General features: G+C 30.6%; 1 protein-coding gene across 1 annotated transcript; it reads right to left on the bottom strand.

Annotated features, from left to right (window-relative positions):
* Nucleotides 1-7,483: 7,483 nt before the first annotated feature.
* On the bottom strand, nt 7,484-8,642 carry LOC127284695 (putative odorant receptor 71a). The gene is made up of 3 exons (XM_051310300.1): nt 8,523-8,642; nt 8,253-8,408; nt 7,484-7,578 (listed from the first exon to the last, which is right to left on the bottom strand). Exons 1-3 carry the CDS (start codon nt 8,595-8,597, stop codon nt 7,522-7,524), a joined length of 288 nt encoding a protein of 95 aa, XP_051166257.1. The 5' UTR covers nt 8,598-8,642; the 3' UTR covers nt 7,484-7,521.
* Between the last annotated feature and the right edge of the window lie 11,715 nt (nt 8,643-20,357).

Genomic DNA, 20,357 nt, shown 5'->3' with positions numbered 1-20,357 from the left:
ATCGAGTTTCTATGACAACTCCAACGTACATCCAGATACCCAGGTGTCAATTGGGCAACTTCTCCAGGGAATTTTATCTGTAATCAAATAATCGATACTCCAGGATGTCTCCAACGTACATCATGATGACTAGGAGTCAATTGTACAACTTCTCTGGGGAATTTTAGCTGTAATCAAACAATCGATACTCCAGGATGACTCCAACGTACATCATGATGACTAGGAGTCAATTGGACAACTTCTTCAGGGAATTTTAGCTGTAATCAAATAATCAATACTCCAGGATGACTCTAACGTACATCATAATGACTAGGAGTCAATTGGACAACTTCTTCAGGGAATTTTAGCTGTAATAAAACAATCGATACTCCAGGATGACTCCAACGAACATCATGATGACTAGGAGTCAATTGGACAACTTCTTCAGGGAATTTTAGTTGTAATAAAACAATCGATACTCCAGGATGACTCCAACGTACATCATGATGACTAGGAGTCAATTGGACAACTTCTCCAGAGAATTTTAGCTGTAATAAAACAATCGATACTCCAGGATGACTCCAACGTACATCATAATGACTAGGAGTCAGTTGGACAACTTCTCCAGAGAATTTTAGCTGTAATCAAATAATCGATACTCCAGGATGACTCCAACGTACATCATGATTACTAGGAGTCAATTGGACAACTTCTCTAGGGAATTTAAACTGTACTCAAATAATCGATACTCCAGGATGACTCTAACGTACATCATGATGACTAGGAGTCAATTGCACAACTTCTTCAGGGAATTTTCGTTTCAACCAAATAATCGAGTTTTTAAGACAACTCCAACGTACATCCGGATACCCAGGAGTGTATTGGTCAACTTCTTCAGAGAATTTTACACGGAGAAAATTTAAGTATCACTATTTGTTAAACTCATATGTATTTTTAGTAAATTGACTACTAAAGTGGGGAATAAACGAGAAGAAGACGAAATTTCTTATTTAATAGAAGTCTCTTTAACAATATATGACCTCTTTTTTTCAATATTTAGTAGTCAAGTTAAGAAAAATTCGACGTGGACAGTGTCGTAATTTAAAAGGGTTAGATGAAGCCCCGACTAATTAGCAACAATTATTCATTAACTTTTAATTATATTATAAATAATATTAATGAGGCTTTAATGTATAGGTTATTTTTCTTTTTCTGTGTTTAAAATTTCACAATCCGGTTAGATTATACATTGAAAATACATTTTTTATGAAGTTAGGGGCGCTTAAAACATCAAGTACTCTTCTGAGCACATGTGAGCTAGTCTATGAAATCCCCCAAAAAAATATATCATGTCATATACATCTCTTATATGAGAGATTCTTTTTCAATCGCCCCAGCCCAAAAAGTCAATGTTCTGGGATTGGCTTCATACTTTGGTAAATTGTTGTCCGATATGATAGTAATAAATCCCTAAAATATAAACGCATTAAAAAAATATTTGTAAAAAGTAGAGGGGGTTGAAGTTTTGACGTTAAGGGTAACATTGTCATTTTCAAATCCGTATAACTATGACAAAAGTTAATGGATTTTAATTTATCTACAATGAATTTTGATGCATTTTTCACGTACTTTTCAAAAATGTATACAAAATTTAAAAAAAAAAAATTTTTGACCCCTTTTTTTCAAAATCAACCCTTATTTTTCGATTTTCACCCCTTCGGTAAAGTAAAGTGGGACAACAATAATTTTGTGAGAATCCTAATATTAAATAATCATAAATATTAAATCCAAGTTTATAATTCTTTTAATTATTGAGAATCAGTTTGAAACGAAAATTCCCTTAAGAAGTTGTCCAATTGATTCCTAGTCATCATGATGTACGTTGGAGTCATCCTGGAGTATCGATTGTTTTATTACAGCTAAAATTCCCTGAAGAAGTTGTCCAATTGACTCCTAGTCATTATGATGTACGTTAGAGTCATCCTGGAGTATTGATTATTTGATTACAGCTAAAATTCCCTGAAGAAGTTGTCCAATTGACTCCTAGTCATCATGATGTACGTTGGAGTCATCCTGGAGTATCGATTGTTTGATTACAGCTAAAATTCCCCAGAGAAGTTGTCCAATTGACTCCTAGTCATCATGATGTTCGTTGGAGTCATCCTGGAGTATCGATTGTTTGATTACAGCTAAAATTCCCTGGAGAAGTTGTCCAATTGACTCCTAGTCATTATGATGTACTATGGTGTCATCCTGGTGTATCGATTGTTTGTTTACAGCTAAAATTCCCTGGAGAAGTTGTCCAATTGACTCCTAGTCATCATGTTGTTTGTTGGAGTCATCCTGGAGTATCGACTGTTTGATTACAGCTAAAATTCCCTGGAGAAGTGTGCCAATTGATTCCTAGTCATCATGATGAACGTTGGAGTCATCCTGGAGTATTGATGGTTTGATTACAGCTAAACTTCCCTGAAGAAGTTGTCCAATTGACTCCTGGATATCTGGATGTACGTTGGAGTCATCCCGGAGTATCAATTATATGATTTAAACGAAAATTCCATGAATTCTGGGAAAAAACCAAAAAAATTCCGGGAATGTTCTCAGAATGTTCTGGGAACTACTCCCAGAGTCACTCTGCAAAAATTCCGGGAACCTTTTCACGTGGGGGCCTATATTTGTTTGCACTAAAGAATACATTTTTTTTCAAATTTAGTCATTAATTTTCTTCTATAATGCGACTTTACTGAAACATTGACAAAGAAAAAAAATTTCTTGAATGAAGAAAAAATAATTTCAACAATAGCATATATGGAAGATGTGAATGAATCGTGAAAATAGTTGTTTGACGTATATATATATATAGAAAACGTGCGGAGAATGCAGTGCATTACAATTGACTCGTCATGTTTTTACACATTGATTCACAATGACACGATAAAAGGGTTTGATGTTATCGATTGTCGTATTTATGACACACATGAATCAATCGATGCTTCTGTATACTTTAATCGATTTGCATATCTTATTATTCACAATATTAAATTTAAATAAATTCTATTTATACAATTTTAAATATTTTAAAAATTTTAATCATTATAATTTTTTTATACACAAAACTATGATAAAATTTATTCTAAAAAAAATTACTTGTTACAATAATAATAATAATATAAGAAGATGATATCGATCATTCCGAGTCAAGGATTAAATAAAAGATAAAAACATTATTCTTTACGTTTCAATGGCACAGCCATCCTCTTCAGAAACTGAAAGTTTATTACAAAATATAAAAAAATTTTTTTATAAAACTTTAAAACATTTGTAAAAAATAAAAAAATATTTCTTATAAAAAAAATTAAAATTAAATGACTAAATTTACCTTAAAAAAAATGAAAACATTATTCAAAAAAAACTTTTTTTGACTAAGTAAATTTAAAAGTGATTAAACGTCTCAATTGACACGATTGCTAATAGACACTGATCAATTACAAAGTAGTATGAAGAAGCGTAGAGTGAAATTAGGTTCATTGACCTTATTTCAATAATGTAAATAGAGAAACGTCAAAGTATTATTAGACAGGGATAAAAGTTATGAATATTTTCTATCATTGAGAAAATGGAAGTAACAATTACTGAGATTTTGAGTGTCATCTTTTTTGTTTATTGCATTCTTTTGCAGATTAATATGAATCATTTCGGATATCAAGCGTTTGTTCTCATTTGATTCTCTGTCAAGAATTAAAAAGTTATACCAGTCAAAATCATGCTTTTTAGAATCTCTATGAGTAGCAGTGACACCAACTTTTGATTTTTTATGTTCATTAACGCGAACCCCCACCATTCTCTTTGTTTCACCAACATAAGATGCGGTACAATTTAGTACCGTAAATTTAGTCATTTAATTTTAATTTTTTTTATAAGAAATATTTTTTTATTTTTTACAAATGTTTTAAAGTTTTATAAAAAAATTTTTTTATATTTTGTAATAAACTTTCAGTTTCTGAAGAGGATGTCTGTGCCATTGAAACGTAAAGAATAATGTTTTTATCTTTTATTTAATCCTTGACTCGGAATGATCGATATCATCTTCTTATATTATTAAATACTACCGAGTGAGAGAATCAAAATTTTATTATTAATAATAATAATAATTAATAAAAATTGTATACTCTGTTAAAATTTATTTAATGATTTATAAATTTCAACATTATTAACCTCTCATCTGGATCGATTATATTTTATATTTTTATTATTTCTCAAGTTTTTTTTATTTATTTATAACAGAATATTAAATTAAATTTCAGTTTGGGAATACTTTGGGAAATCCCAGTTGGGGCCAGGTTGGGTTGATCCAAACTTTGCCCAAGTACAATGAAAAACAAACATTTTTTTCAGCTTTTCACAGTTGCGTTTTTTTGTATATTTCTTCAGAATATTATTTAAATAATAATTTAATTAACTTAATTCTTTTATTTCTTCATTTTTCAAACTTTGGGAAGCCAAGTTGGGCCCATATTGGCGCCCAGTCTCACTTTGGGCGACTTTGGGAAGATTTCCACACGGTGTGATACAAAAGTATATAAATAAATACTGGTATTTATGCGTACATTTGCATCACAGGATTCCTGATGATTTTGTCAATATATTGTTCATCGCATTTATTCTTGCCGCTAAGTGACCAATTAGTAGTCATGCGGCAGGATGAGAAACAAATTTACTACCCGCCTTTCCAAGGAAATGTAAAATATTAGCAGCAGATGTATAGATTGACAAATGATTATTTGAATCGTAACTCTTTGAGACTGTTTATATATCAGTAATATTTATATTGAAGAAAGTAAATTTATTTTTCTCTTTTTAGAAAAACTGAAAATAAATTAGTTTCTACTCATGCCTTAGTACTTAATCTAAAAAAAAATTATATAAACAATATTATAACTCGGAAATATATTTCATTATTTATTCATATATATAATCTATACATAGAGTAAATAATTATCGTCAGTATTTTGTTTTTCACAATTTAGATTCAACATTTAAATATCAATATCTCAATTTTCAACTTTTGTATTTTATTGACATTTTATAAATATTGAAATTTTAATTAAATTATGTCTTTCAAAATTTCGTATTTAGTATTAAAAGATTTTAATAAATTTCTTAATAGAAAATCAAGAAAATTAACACCAACAATAATTACCAGGAATACTCATGTAAAATGTGTTAAAGATAAACCAGAAATGGAATCTACATTTAAAGAGTAAGTTTATAAATTATAATTATTTTAATAATAATTTTAAATATATTGTTTTAATTGAATTATTTATTTTGTTCTTAAAAATTAGATAAATATAAATAATATAAAAATCGTTGAAAAAAAAAGTTGTGTAACTTTAATAACCTTACTTTTTATTATTTATTTATCAAAAATTATTAAATTATTTTAATTTAGAGATTTACCAGGAATTATTTTGGGAGTGGGCTCAGTTGCAACAGTCCTGGGTATTTTTTCCTATTGGGTATGGCACGATGTAGATATTGACATACCGGATAGAATATATTTTAACGATTCTAAAACAGACTCAGAAGAATAATTATTGATGAAAACAATCATTGAAAGTAAAATAATTACATTTACAATATGTTTTTTTTTTGGTAAATTTCATTATAAATAAATTTTTATTTTGTTTATCATAAACTGGAATTTAATATTGTAAAATGTTAGATTTGATTTATATACAATATATATTTTGTATAATCCGTAATTTTATGTGACTTATTTTTCTTATACTCTTATTTTTTTTTTTTACAAAAAAGTGATTCTAATAAACTTCATGCAAAAATTTTTTTTTAAACTTTTTTTTTATTCTCGTAAATAAAAATATTTTGCATATTTGACAATCCCGAGTAGAAATCCCTAAGGTATGCCTAAAATGATAATTGGCCCTAAGCTGGTCCTAACTTGGCAGAAAATGTTAATATTTCCTAATTTGGTCCTAACTTGGTCCTGCTTTTACAAGCCATTTTAGTAATATCGGAGTATTTTGGCATTATTAATTATAATTAATAATAATATTATAATAATAATATAATTATTTATAATAATAAGATAATAATAAAATAATAAAAAAAATATATAAATACAATAATAAAAATAATAAAAAAATAAAAATATACCATAGTTTTTTAAAAATTTTAATTAATTATTAATTAAATTTATATTAAACAAAATGAGAAGGGTTACATTTAATTTGAATTTTTTTGCCCCTACTTTTTCAACCCTAGCAGACGAAACGGACGAAACTATAAGCAGAAGTTATTTAGAGGTTAAGTTCTTGTGTAAAAAGTGTAATGTGATTCTGCTTGTTTATTGATTTATTATTATTATTATTTATTATTATTGATTACATTTTTTATTTTTATTATATACACCCAAAAAAAGGGATTGTTTATTTGAAAAAGTCAGTTGCTTTGATTTGTTTTGTATCATTCGAAACAAATTTCCTTTTAAACAAAAAGTTTTTCTAAAATTTACATAAAGTTTCTTTGATTGAAATAAGTTGAAAAATTTAAAAGAATAAAAATTTCAATCAAAGAAGTTTCAATACTAATATAAAATCAAAAAAAATTTCTTTGATTAAAAAAATTAAAATTTTTCTGAAACAAAGATAATTTTTTTCAAAGAAACTTTCTGTAATTAAAAAAAAAAGATTTTATATCGAAGAGAACTATAGTGGAAGAAACTGATTTATTTAAATCATAGGGTGCAAGCTAAACCTTTGTAAAAGTCCAGTTATATTTAAATGTTTATTTTTTTAAAAAATCTACGAATATTTGATTGTTAATATACATTCTTTATGTACATATATGGTAATATATATTATATATGCGTAAAGAAACAAAGATTTTATAAGTAAGTTTTTGTATATATGTATGTACTAAAAGTAAGCAAATATATTAATTTCAATATAAAATACAAAATTATGTTATCAAAATTTATTAACAAATAATTAATCCTATTAAAATTATGTGAATTTTAAAAAAGCTGGTCCTATCTAGGACCTAAAAAGGACCCTTATATTGGTCCTAAATAGGCACCCAAATTAGGACCAGGCTAAAATCGCATCACCAGCCATTTTAGGACCAAGATAGACTGCCAAGATAGAACCTAGATAATAAAACGGCAAACTAGATAGGACCAAGTTAGGACCATTTTTCAATTTCCACACGGGATAGAACATTTTTATGGGAAAATATAAAAAACTTTGTTTTTAAGGTATGCTGTTTGATAATACAAAAAGTTTCTCAAACAATTTTTACTTGATGTCTAATAATTAATGTGTCTTGAAAATAATAATTTTTTAAATAATGGATATAAATGAGTTTTGTGATGGAAAAATTGATGTTTCTTTTTTCTGCAATTTCTTTATTGTTTATTCAATTAAATACACAATCTAATAAGAAATTTGTTATCTCTCATAATGATCTCTATCATTTTCTAATATAACATTTTTTTTTAGTAAATGTATTAAAGACATTTTTTTATGCACTTGTTCCATTTCTTAATACACTCAATGCTGTGTAGGATGCTTTAACAATCTGCAAAAGTATAAATAACATTTAGTAATTTTTTCTTGAAGAAGAGTCACCACCTTTATTTTAAGTCCTTTAAATTTTAATAATGGCAGGAAGTCATATATGTATTTTTTTTTGCATTATTTGGGTCCTGAAAACATATATAGGATGATCAAAAAAACAAAATTTTAATTTTTGACCATTCTGTATATTTTTAGGATCTAAATATGATTCAAGAAAAAAAATATAACTTTAAATGAGCAACTAATTTTAAAGATTTATTACACGTATTCGCATAGGGCAAAAATTTATAAAAGAATTTTTTTTTTTAGGAAACATGTCAAACAAGAGTTCTCTTATCACCATTGATACTATGAGGCCGTTTTCACCGTGTTGATAAATTTAATTCTCCCAGAGGTTAAAGGCAGGAGATATATTCTGCGTCTGCGCAAAAGCTGTGTAGAGCTGTAATCAAACATTCTGCGCAGACGTAGAATATATATCTACTGTCTTTAACCTTTTGGAGGATTAAATTTTTCCACACGGTGAAAACGTCTATAAATATAAACTTTTAATTGAAGAAGAAAATTCAAAACTTTTCTATATTTCCCCTCTCAAAATAAGAATAAAATCTTTTATAAATGGCTTAAAATATATGTTTATTTATATATAATTTTAATAGTAAAAAATATAATTACCCAAACAAAAGTATTTAAATTTAATATACACTGTCCATGATGTGACAAAATAGTTCCTTTAGAGCTAATTTGCATTATGAATTTCAATTCTCTTCTTTGAGCAGAATCAACATTTAACCAATCACTATTATATACAGCGTCTGCTACTGATTGACTCTGATAATAAAATATTTTCCATTTTAATCGTTATAAAATTCGTTATTATATAAATAGAATATTTATTTATTCATTTCTCTATAAATTAAAATAAAATATATTAAAAGGAAATACCTTCTCTATCAATTTATTTCCATAAAATGTGTATAGAAAAATTTGAAGCAACATACACGAGCAATATGCAATCATTGATAGAAAATCGATGCTTATTATACTAAACTTTATAATATTAAAAATTACATTTACATCTAAACGAAATTTCCGTCATACTTGCTAAACACATTTTAGTATTATATGTTATTCATATATATATGGGACGTTTCGCGCCAACCTGACTACCCCTCCCTGCGAAATTGAGAGCTATCAAAATTATTGTTCATAAGCGGGAAATTATTGATATACATAAGTACTTTCGAAAAGTATCTGGCCTTTTGAAAAATCCAATGTGGCGGCTCCAATATAACCTATAAATGAACCTAAAAACGTGAGATGAGACATTATGGTAGGCAAAATATACTACCCAGTGCTAATTTTGACGTTAATACGAGGCGCATGATTTTTCCCAAAAATTAAAAAGATCGAAAATTTAATTGATCGAATTACATTAAGTCGATATTTTATTTGAACGAAATTCTAAATGATCGATATTTAAAATGGTCAACATTTTATTTGGTCGATATTTTATTTATTTGAAATTCTAAATGATCGATATTTAAAGTGGCCGATATTTTATTTAGTCAATATTTTATTTTATCGAAATTATAAATGATAGACAATATTTATGAAGGTCGACATTTTATTCAGTCGAAATTGTTGAAGAACGAATATTTTATATTTCGCGCCTTGTACGATTAAAAGGACACGTGACTATTTTTTGAACGCCACCTATATAGTGTACACTTTCACACAACAACACAATACAAGTAATTTTCGTTTCGACGCCATTAGTTCGCTCTTGTCTTATATTCATTTTTAACTTATAATAAATATTAAATCTTGTTCTCAAATCAACTGTGTTATTTTACTCGATCCACCTTAATCTCAACAGGTTATGGGCCCAGGACGGGAAATAGTAAAATCGCAGGAAAAGTAAAACTTATACGCGGAGTTCGTGTGACGCGTCTGTTGTGTTGAAGTCGGCGTCATTTCTCGAAACGTGGAATCTCGCGATTGAAAATGGCATCACAAAGTGTTCGAATCGAAGTTTTGTGTAAAAATAATTATGACACGTGGAAAATTCAAATGGAAGCGATCTTAATAAAAAACGATTCCTGGGGTTACGTGAGTGGGGAAAAAGTCAGACCCACAATCGTTGACGGGAACGCGGAATCCGTGGCAGCAGCAGGAGCTTGGGATAATGAAGATAGAAAAGCAAGATCGGACATCATCTTAGCAATCAAACCGTCGGAATTGAAGCAAATAAAAGGTTGCAACACCTCGCAGGAAGTGTGGCAAAAGTTAAAGTCAATTTACCAGTCGACCGGGCCAGCACGAAAAGCGACGTTGCTTAAGATGCTTACATTATTGAAAATGACAGACGACGGTGACGTGCACGATCATTTGCAAAAATTCTTCGATATCATTGACAAGCTAAGCGAAATGGATATAGATATAAACAAAGATCTCCTGACCGTAATGTTACTTTATAGTTTGCCCGTTAAATTTGAAAATTTTCGCTGCGCGATCGAGTCGCGTGACGAGTTGCCGAGCCCCGAAACATTACGCGTGAAAATAGTAGAGGAATATGAAGCGAGAAAGAACGGAGTTCAATACAATGTCTCTGACGCGATGTTCGCGAAAAGGAAGTTCTTTAAATCTCGTAATACAATTCGAAAAGACGATAATAAAAAACGTGACAGTGAACAAAAAAGTGAACCCTTTAAATTTAGATGTCACCGGTGTCGTAAGCTCGGTCATAAAGCGATTGACTGTAATGAATCGAAAGGAAATAAAAGCAACGCAAACACAGTGTATGACGAATGTTTATTAGTTAGTGCAGAAAACATGAATTGTTCGGAAACGTACGAGACGGACAAATCGCGAAGCAGTGAATTATGGTGTCTTGATAGTGGCTGCACGACGCACATGGGAAACAGTGATGCGAATTTTATAACCGAACTTCAACCTTGTGCCGGCAGTGTCAAATTAGCCAGTGAAAAATCCACTACTCCAATTGAAGGAAAAGGATCTGTGGCTATTAGTACAGACGTCAACGGTCATGTGAAAAACATAAGTGTCAGTAACGTGCTACGTGTTCCTCAATTGCGCACAAACTTGTTATCCGTAGGAAAGCTCACAGATAGAAATTGTGTAGTGATTTTCGACAAACAAGAGGCTAAAATAATCAATGAAAAAGGCGACACAATACTCGCTGCTGATCGAAAGGAAGGCTTATACTACATACGTGAAGTGAACAATGAACTTAATTCAAATGTTGTGATCGACGAAAACGTTAAGGACAATGCAATGGAAGAGTGGCATGTGAAAATGGGACACTTGAACGTTCGCGATCTCATCGACAGTGACCGGAAAGGAAATGTGCGTGGTATGAATCTCGGAAATACACGAAATAGTTTCAACTGCAGAATATGTCTCAGTGAAAAAATGACACGAGCGCCTTTTCCAAAGTCATCAGAGAGAAGTTCGAAATTACTGGAAATCATCCACACCGACGTATGTGGCCCGATACGCGTGGAATCAGTTGGCAAAGCCAGGTATATCGCGACGTTTATCGACGATTACTCTCGTTGGTGCGTGATACGTCTCTTGAAAAGAAAGGACGAAGTACTTTCCGCTTTCAAGGACTTCAAGGCCGCAGCTGAAAATAAACACGGATGCAGGATACAATTTGTTCAGTCAGACAATGGAACAGAGTACATAAACTCTGCATTCGACGAGTACCTGAAAGAAAATGGCATCGGTAGAAGGTTAACCGTCACCTATACACCTCAACAGAATGGAGTTGCGGAGAGGCGAAACCGGATTCTGATGGATATGACGAGATGTCTCCTCAAGCAATCATCTCTTCCCCCAGCGTTTTGGGGCGAAGCTGTTAATACTTCGAATTATATTCGAAACCGTTGTCCCTCCAGAAGTCTCGGTGGTATGACCGCTTTCGAAAAATGGATGGGAAAAGCTCCGGACGTAAGCGAATTTCAAGTATTTGGATCGGAAGTTTTCACCTTGAATAGATTGCCGACAAAAGGTAAACTGGACTCACGCTCAAAAAACGGAATATTTGTCGGTTATTCCGATGAATCCAAAGGCTATCGGGTATGGATACCCAGTGAACATCGAATTGATATCACCAGGGATGTGAAGTTCATCGGACTACCAAAGAAATCGCCGGAACCAGAAGATCGAAACGAATTTAACAACGACAATAGTGCAAAACTCGAACTGATTTTATCACCTAGAAATAAGAATGATCACGAACGTCGAGAGGAAAACGAAGCTATGGTCGAATCGGACGACGATCGGTATGACGTGGAAGAAGAGTTGAGCGACGAGTCAAACGATCAAGAAGAGAGTGAACAGAACGAAGGCGAGGGTGCTCACAATGACAATCAGCGCAGAGGCCCTGGTAGACCTCAGAAGGTCAAAACTGGTCAGAGGGGGAGACCCAGAAAGAAGTACAACATGCTAAATTGTTCAAATTCAATTGAGGAGATTGTGTCTCTCGCCGAAATACCGCTGGAACAGGCTATTCGAGGACCAGACGCTGAAGATTGGAGCAACGCAATAACATCGGAAATCAAATCTATTGTCAAGAACGACACCTGGATTATCATCGACAGACCGAGTGATAAAGCTGTAATAGGTAGTCGAATGATATTAAGGAATAAATATAAAGAAGATGGAAGTTTGGATCGAAGGAAGGCAAGGGTTGTAGCAAGAGGATTTGCTCAAAGACCCGGAATAGACTTCGACGAAACATTTTCCCCCGTGGCACGACTCAGCTCCATCAGATGCATAACGGCAATAGCAGCGGAACATGGCATGACGATTAAACAATTCGACATCACAACTGCTTATTTAAATGGTACCCTTGACGAGGAGGTACTCATGGAAGTACCAAAGTACACCATTCAAGCTCTGGAAGAAATCACCGCCACCGAAAGTCTCGACTCTGATATCGGAAGGAAAGCAAAGAAAATGCTGATCGATCTTCAATCAGGGGACAAAGTGTGCTTGCTGAAAAGGGCACTCTACGGTCTACGACAAGCTGGACGTTGTTGGAACGTTAGAATCGACAAAGAATTAATAAAATTCGGTGCAAAAAGATCTTCTCACGATCCGTGTGTGTACTACGAAGGAAAAGGAAAAGATTTGCTGATAATTTCAATTTATGTCGACGATTTCCTCGTCGCCTCTCGGAACAAAAACAATATCACAAGATTCGGAAATTATCTATCGAAGATCTTTGATGTTAAGGACCTTGGAACGGTTAAACACTGCCTGGGAATGGAGTTCATTATGAAAGAAGATGGAATTCAGATCAGCCAAACTGGATACATCAATGATGTCCTCACTCGTTTTGGGATGTCGGACTCCAAACCGGTATCAACACCACTGGACCCTGGAGTAAAACTGGAAAAATCGAAGGATCCTGATCATGAAGAAAGCTCACACCCGTATCGTGAACTTATGGGAGCATTGATGTATCTGGCTATGTGTACTCGTCCCGACATCGCACATGCGACCAGTTACCTTAGCCAATTCAATAATTGCCACGATGTGAGCCATTGGGTGGCCGCAAAACGCGTACTCCGTTATCTGCAAGGAACAAAAAATGTGGGTCTACATTTTCATCGATCCGGAGAATCACTGAAAGGATTTGTAGACGCCGATTGGGCAAATTGCCCAAATGACAGAAAGTCCTATACCGGTTTTTCGTTCATTCTCGGAGGATCCAGTGTCTCATGGGAATCCAGGAAGCAGAGGACTGTGGCCCTCTCATCGACTGAGGCCGAGTATATGGCCTTAGCCGAAGCCGGAAAAGAAGCAACACATTTGAAACGTTTCCTTGATGAACTAGGATTCGCAAAGACGAAAAAAATAATAATTTTCTGTGACAACAATGGTGCCCGTAAATTAGCTGAAAACCCGATATTCCATAATAGGAGTAAGCACATTGACGTTCGCCACCATTATATACGCGAGATTCTAAGAAGAGGAGAAATTACAATCGAGTATCTACCAACGGAGGACATGGCTGCCGACGTTTTGACGAAAGGTCTACAGAAGCAGAAACATATGAAGTGTATCGACCGCCTCGGTCTAGTGAAATTTACAGTGTAATGATTAAAAGTGTCCCTTAATCGAGGGGGAGTGTTGAAGAACGAATATTTTATATTTCGCGCCTTGTACGATTAAAAGGACACGTGACTATTTTTTGAACGCCACCTATATAGTGTACACTTTCACACAACAACACAATACAAGTAATTTTCGTTTCGACGCCATTAGTTCGCTCTTGTCTTATATTCATTTTTAACTTATAATAAATATTAAATCTTGTTCTCAAATCAACTGTGTTATTTTACTCGATCCACCTTAATCTCAACAGAAATTCTAAATAACCGACATTTTATTTAGTCGATAATTTATTTGATCGAAAATCTAAATGGTCGACATTTTATTTAGACGATATTTTATTTGGTCGAAATTCTAAATGATCGACATTTAAAGTGGTCGAAATTTTATTAGTTAGATATTTTGTTTGGTAAATATTCTAAATGAACGACATTTAAAGTGGTCGATATTTTATTTGTTCGATATTCTAAATGATAGAAATTTAGAAGCATCGAAAATTATATCCATCGAAATTTAATTTGGTCGATATTTTAAAAGCTCGACACTTTTTTAGCTATACGAGTTTCCTTTCTATGTAGTTTGTTACTAAAATATTACTGGAAAAATGGATGTCATATTTGAGTAAACTGTCTAATTTTAATAAAAATATTAGCAATTTTACATTTAACTTATTAAATCCACAAATTTTATATAAATAAGTAATTGCATGTGGAAATATTTTGCCTATTATTATTGTCTATTAATAAAAATATCTTTGACTAATACAACTGACAGCTGACGACAGTACGTAAATAATCAGAACTGGGAAATTACAACTCAACGTCTGTATTGTTGCACGAAAGCAGAGTTGGGTAGTAACTGAATTTTTTGTGCATATTAGACTGTGTCAGTTCATCGAGATATTTCGAGTTCAAGATATGACGTCAGAAGCCTGGAGGGACAACAAACAGACGACACAATGTTATTCTTATGGGGGAGAAAATTAGTTTCCACTTTCATTAATTTTATTCATACTTTAAACACGGAAAACGCTTGTTGACATATAATAAAATTAAAATGTGTGTTGATAATTAATTTTGTTCTATATTTGATTCAATTACATTGATAGATTCCCTGAATTCGTGACAAAATGTAAATATTGAGGTTAGAAAAGTTTGTTTTTTAGGTGCATTTATAGGTTCTGTTGGAGCCGCTATATATTAGATTTTTCAAAAGGTCAGATAGTTTTAGAAATTACTTATGTATACCAATAATTTCCGGGTATGAACAATAATTTTGAAAGCTCTCAATTTTGCAGAGAAGAGTGGCCTGGTTGGTGTGAAACGTCCCATGTATATATCCTATTAACTAGACAGCACGTAAGCTTACAGCAACCTTGCGGCAAACTTCAAATGTCCCACCTAACCCAAGCTTGCATGGTAAGCTTACCGAAAGACTGCAGTGTAAGGTTACTGCAAGATTGCACAATAAGATTATCGCAAGATTACATGGTAAGCTTACCGAAAGATTGCAGTGTAAGGTTACTGCAAGATTGCACAATAAGATTATCGCAAGATTACATGGTAAGCTTACCGAAAGATTGCAGTGTAAGATTACTGCAAGATTGCATAATAAGATTATCGCAAGCTTGCGTAGTATTCTTGCACAGTAAGCTTGTGGCAAGGTTGGTGCAAGGTTGCCAATAACTTTGCACAGAAGTTTGCATTGAAACTGAGCACTATGCACACTTGCAATCACAAGCACTTACGACTGCGCAGTAAATTTTTTTGACCTTTCAGGAACTAGTGCTCAATGTATATACAAAAATAAATTTCCTCCCCCAAAAAAATTTTTTGTTATATACCGAAAGCTTGCTGCAACCTTCTGTACTAATTGGCAAGGTTATTTGTCAACTTTGCACCAACATTGCGACAAGCTTACCGTGCAAGCTTACTGAGCAATCTTGCGATAATATTATTGTGCAATCTTGCAATAATCTTACACTGCAATCTTTCGGTAAGCTTACCATGCAATCTTGGGTCAGGTGGGACATTTGAAGCTTGCTGCAAGCTTACTTGTTATCTGGGTATATTTCTTAAAAAGTAATAATTGAACATCCTTCTAACACTGATTTATTATTGTATTTATTATTCTTTATTTGTAATTGTTTAACTAATTTATTAACAAATTGAAAACATTTATTTGATGATTTTTTTAATAACTTAATTAAAAGGATAATAAACTATTATTAACCCTTAACTGGCTGTAAAAATACACGTTTGAATACGTCGGGTCCAGCAGACCCGTTGTGCTATTTACGTTGGAATGCGGAATTGTGTCTGTTAATATGGTTAAGATGTAAAATTTTTTAAATAATGTAGTTATTTTAATATCACAATCACATTTTTTAAATTTTAGTCAAAAATATTGTTACATATGTTTGCAAGATATTTGCCTGAAGTTGATCTTCAGCAAGTTTGGCGGAAACTCTTAAAGTTCTGTATGAGTGTTTTTAATGGTTTTCGAAGGTAGCGACTTTATTAATAAAAAAATTTTCAAAAAATATGTATTAAAAAAATTTCTTTAAAAAAATTTTTATCTTCAAAAATTTTCTAAATCCAATTCAGTATCTATTTGTGATTTAGATTATCAGGCAAAATTAATTCAAAATTCAAACTGAAAGAACGGTTAGACATTTTCTATCTCTATTTATAATTCATACACAAATACTAAATATTGCTTTTGAATACCATTAAATAATCAAAAGTCTATTACAGTAGAAACTGCAAAGAAGCAAAATTTTAAAAGCTTTGTTATATTTATTTTCCACCTGAAATTATTTCATACCTGACACATGAATGTTTTTATTGCGTAAGAATAGGTGTATAAAAAATAATTAAAAATTTTGTTTTCCTTTATAAAGTTTTTGCTACAACGCAGGTTCTATACTGTATCAAATCATTATTAATAAAAAATTTTACCTGAATAGCATTAAATATTGATCCACTAAGAGTGAATAAACTGCAGCAAAAAAGTAACGTCACAGTCCTCATGAAAAATGATTGTGTACTGTGAGTAAGATTTTGAATAAAAACATGATGATCAATGAATTTTTTTACCAAAATCATTTCATTTTTATTACCAATTTTTTTTAATCTCAAACAAAAAATATCGTATTCAGCACATATGAGAGAAATAAATGCATACATCATTGTGTCCGAAGTGACTTGAATCAATATTCCATAATAAGATCCAATCACTTGCCAAACATAAGTAAAACAATAATTATGCCAATTTGTAATTGAATAAGGCTGATATGTCTCTAATGGTAGTACATAAGATTTAAATGATTTATTCATTATTGGCGCTATTAGAACTGATGTTCCACAAATCATAGTGAAAATTAAAATTCTAACAAATAATGTATTATTTTCTTGATTATATGTTTGAAAAATATTCCATTCTGTTTCTGACATTGGTTGTCCAATTTTTACTGCAAATTTTTTTCTTAAATTCATTACTTCTTTAGCGCATACAATATAATTGGCAATTTTCATGCATATTGCTATATATGGAGCGGAAATGAAGAGTCCATTTTTTGCATTTTCATCTGTACTACCATTTGTAATATATTGAATAATATGTGATAATGTATACCAAAATAGTAAAAAAACTATAAACAATTTATAAATAGAATAAGTGAAGGAAAGTGTTTTCTCTCCACCGGAGAGTCCGCAATAGTATAGAGCTTTGAAATGCAATAGGAGAATATTCATATCTTTCGATAATAAGACGGAAGGGTTGTATTGGGGGGTTTAACTCGAAGCTTTATAAGCTGCAATTATATTGTACGTGCTTATTGTCTGTTCTCTGCGTACGGAAGTAAATTCTAACTTGAAACATTCTGTACGTTCTATTATCTATCCTCTTATTAGGTATCGAGTGAATATTAAAAATAAATTTTAACTTAACATCCACTACTACTAATATTATATTACTACTTTTACTTTTTTAACTTATGTAAAATTTATGAAAAATATTTTTTTAATGAAAAATTGTCATAACGATTGTAAGATATTTCAATTATAAAATTATAGATTCTATACTAAAGCTATCCTTATACAATTTCATTGATTTTTTTTATTAGTTACATGTAAAAGCCAATTCCATCACCAATAAAGTATTTCACTGTAGTTTAATCTCTATTATAAGAAGTAGTAAACATTTATAGTTATTCAATTTTATACATTTTTTTTAAATAAAATTTTATTTATAGATAAAAAATCTTTCCTTATTTTAAGAATATAGCAATAAGTTCAGATTTCTACAATATAGGTAAAAATAATTTTTTTGTTATATCGACGTCTTTCTTTACACAATTTTCTTTGGAGGTGTTAAATTCATACCGTAAATCATATTAACTCATGCAACGTTTTCACTCGATACAATATCAAATTGAACTGAATATTATATCATTTTTTAAAAATTATTCTGAAATTAGGATCACTTTTAATTATTTAACTAGCAAAATTACACGCGCGCAAGCGCGCGTCCAACTGTCATTGCAATGGTTTTTTTAAAATAATAATAATATTAATAATAATAATAATAATTCTGCATCAGTGGAGTAATAAATTAATAATAGATATATTTCTAATTTTCACGTTATCATTTATTTTTACACAGAAAAAAATGAGTTTCATGTTATATAAATAGTGATTTTTTAGTTAAGTCAGCTCATAATTAGTTAATACAGCAAAAATAATTTAGCTAAGTTAATTTTTAAATTTAATAAACTTGTAAAACTATTAGTTCGATTGTTGACGGTAACAACAATGAAAACCCAAGAAAAAACCTATCGAAAAAGTGATGATAAGAAAAACATAAATTAAAACCAATAGTTACAATTTGCGGTGTAAATGTTGATAAATCAATTCTAGTTTCACCAACATAACCGCCGCCACTTGAAATGCCGAGAAAAATTAATTATGTTGTGTCAATTATGATTAAAATATTCTTTGTCACTTATGTATACTGTATACGAAAAGGCAGAGATTGTTGGGATAAAAGATATTACTGACGAATGGATTTTCTTATTGACAGAATGTATATATAACGAGTAAGATCATTTTTTTGTGAATTGATAGTAAAAAAATAAGATTTTTAAGTAAAAATTTTAGAATATAAATATTAAAATTTTCGAAATAAATATTTTTTATAAAGTCAATGTTAGATGATTTTTTATAATTTTTGAAATTACAAAAAATTAGTTTTGCTAAATATTTTTTTGTATTTTCTATAAATATTTCGTTGCAAATGAAAATTTTAAATTTATGTTTTTTTTCAAAAAATTTAATTAATTGATAATTAATAAATATTAAAAAATTATGTAATCAAAAAGAAAATTAAATTAAAAATTAAAATCAAATTGAGAATTTTTTAAAAAAGCAAACTATTTTTATATTGTTTACAGATAAAAAATATAACAATTTATTAATTAATAATAAAAACAAATTAATAATAATGAATTTATGAATAATAATATATAATAAATAATAATGAATAATGGAAAAATAATGAAAGAAATAATAATTATAAGTTAAAATGTTCTAATTATCTGTAATAATCATTATATTTAAAAAAATGTATATATAATATAATAAATTTATAAATAATAATAAAAATTATATTATAATTGAAACTTTTTTTTCTATAAATACCAAGTAGGAAATATACTGGTGCAGCACACAATGAACAGTATTTTTTTTTACTTTAAATTGATACTTAGTATATGACTTAATTAATGACGATGAATAAAAATATCCGTCGCGTTAACCATAAAATATTACGAAATCAAGAATCTGTCAATTTTAGAAAAACAAAAGGAACAATATACGACTAACTTCAAGTGTGGACAGACGGAATGAATGAATGAATACGGAAATTATTATAGTTAATTATAAATTAATAAAATTTAAACATTGCACTTGTTAAAATTACACATCCCTACAAAAAAAAAGTGTCGGGGTTTAGGGATTAGATTACCCTATATCCATGTATTTTGGGCCGCCGAACACGAATTTGAAGTCTATTTTGCTTCTGGGGGTCTACATTTCTTCCTAACCTCAAAAAACGTGTCAAATTTTTTTAAAAAAATTCTTGGATTTATATAAAACTTGGTACCTAGGAGTTTTTGAGGTCGCTGATTTCAAATCTGAATTCAGATTTTTAAAATTCAAAATGGCGAATCCAATATGGCGGACAAATTTTTAAAAATTCATCGAATTCGATTGAAACTTTTAACACAGAGGTTTTCAAGGTCGCTGATTACGAATCTGATGTCAGATTTTCAAAATTCAAAATGAACGATCCAATGTGGCGGTTAAATGTTTTGAAAATTATTAAAAAAAAATTGAACCCCACAGAAAAAAAAGTGGGTAAAAAGTTGTAAAGTTAGAGGAAAAAAGTCGTTAGGATACAGGGTAAAGGATAAATTTGTGATGGATAAAAATGTTACTAAAATATTACTAGAAAAATGGATGTCATATTTGAGTAAACTGTCTAATTTTAATAAAAATATTAGTAATTTTACACTTAACTTATTAAATCCACAAATTTTTTATAAATAAGTAACTGCATGTGCAAATATTTTGC

This window comes from Leptopilina boulardi, unplaced genomic scaffold, assembly GCF_019393585.1.
Source record: "Leptopilina boulardi isolate dan_hultmark-lab unplaced genomic scaffold, ZJU_Lbou_2.1 LbouV2_121, whole genome shotgun sequence".
Classification (NCBI taxonomy): Eukaryota; Metazoa; Arthropoda; class Insecta; order Hymenoptera; family Figitidae; genus Leptopilina; species Leptopilina boulardi.
Note: the sequence above shows the minus strand (reverse complement) of the source record. Positions and strands in the feature narration are given on the sequence as shown.

Coding starts and splice junctions, on each gene's coding strand:
- LOC127284695 (XM_051310300.1), bottom strand. CDS start 8,597: ATGATTGCATATTGCTCGTGTATGTTGCTTCAAATTTTTCTATACACA. Junction 8,409..8,522: donor GAAATAAATTGATAGAGAAG/GTATTTCCTTTT, acceptor TTTTATTATCAG/AGTCAATCAGTAGCAGACGC. Junction 7,579..8,252: donor ATTTAAATACTTTTGTTTGG/GTAATTATATTT, acceptor ATACTTTTGCAG/ATTGTTAAAGCATCCTACAC.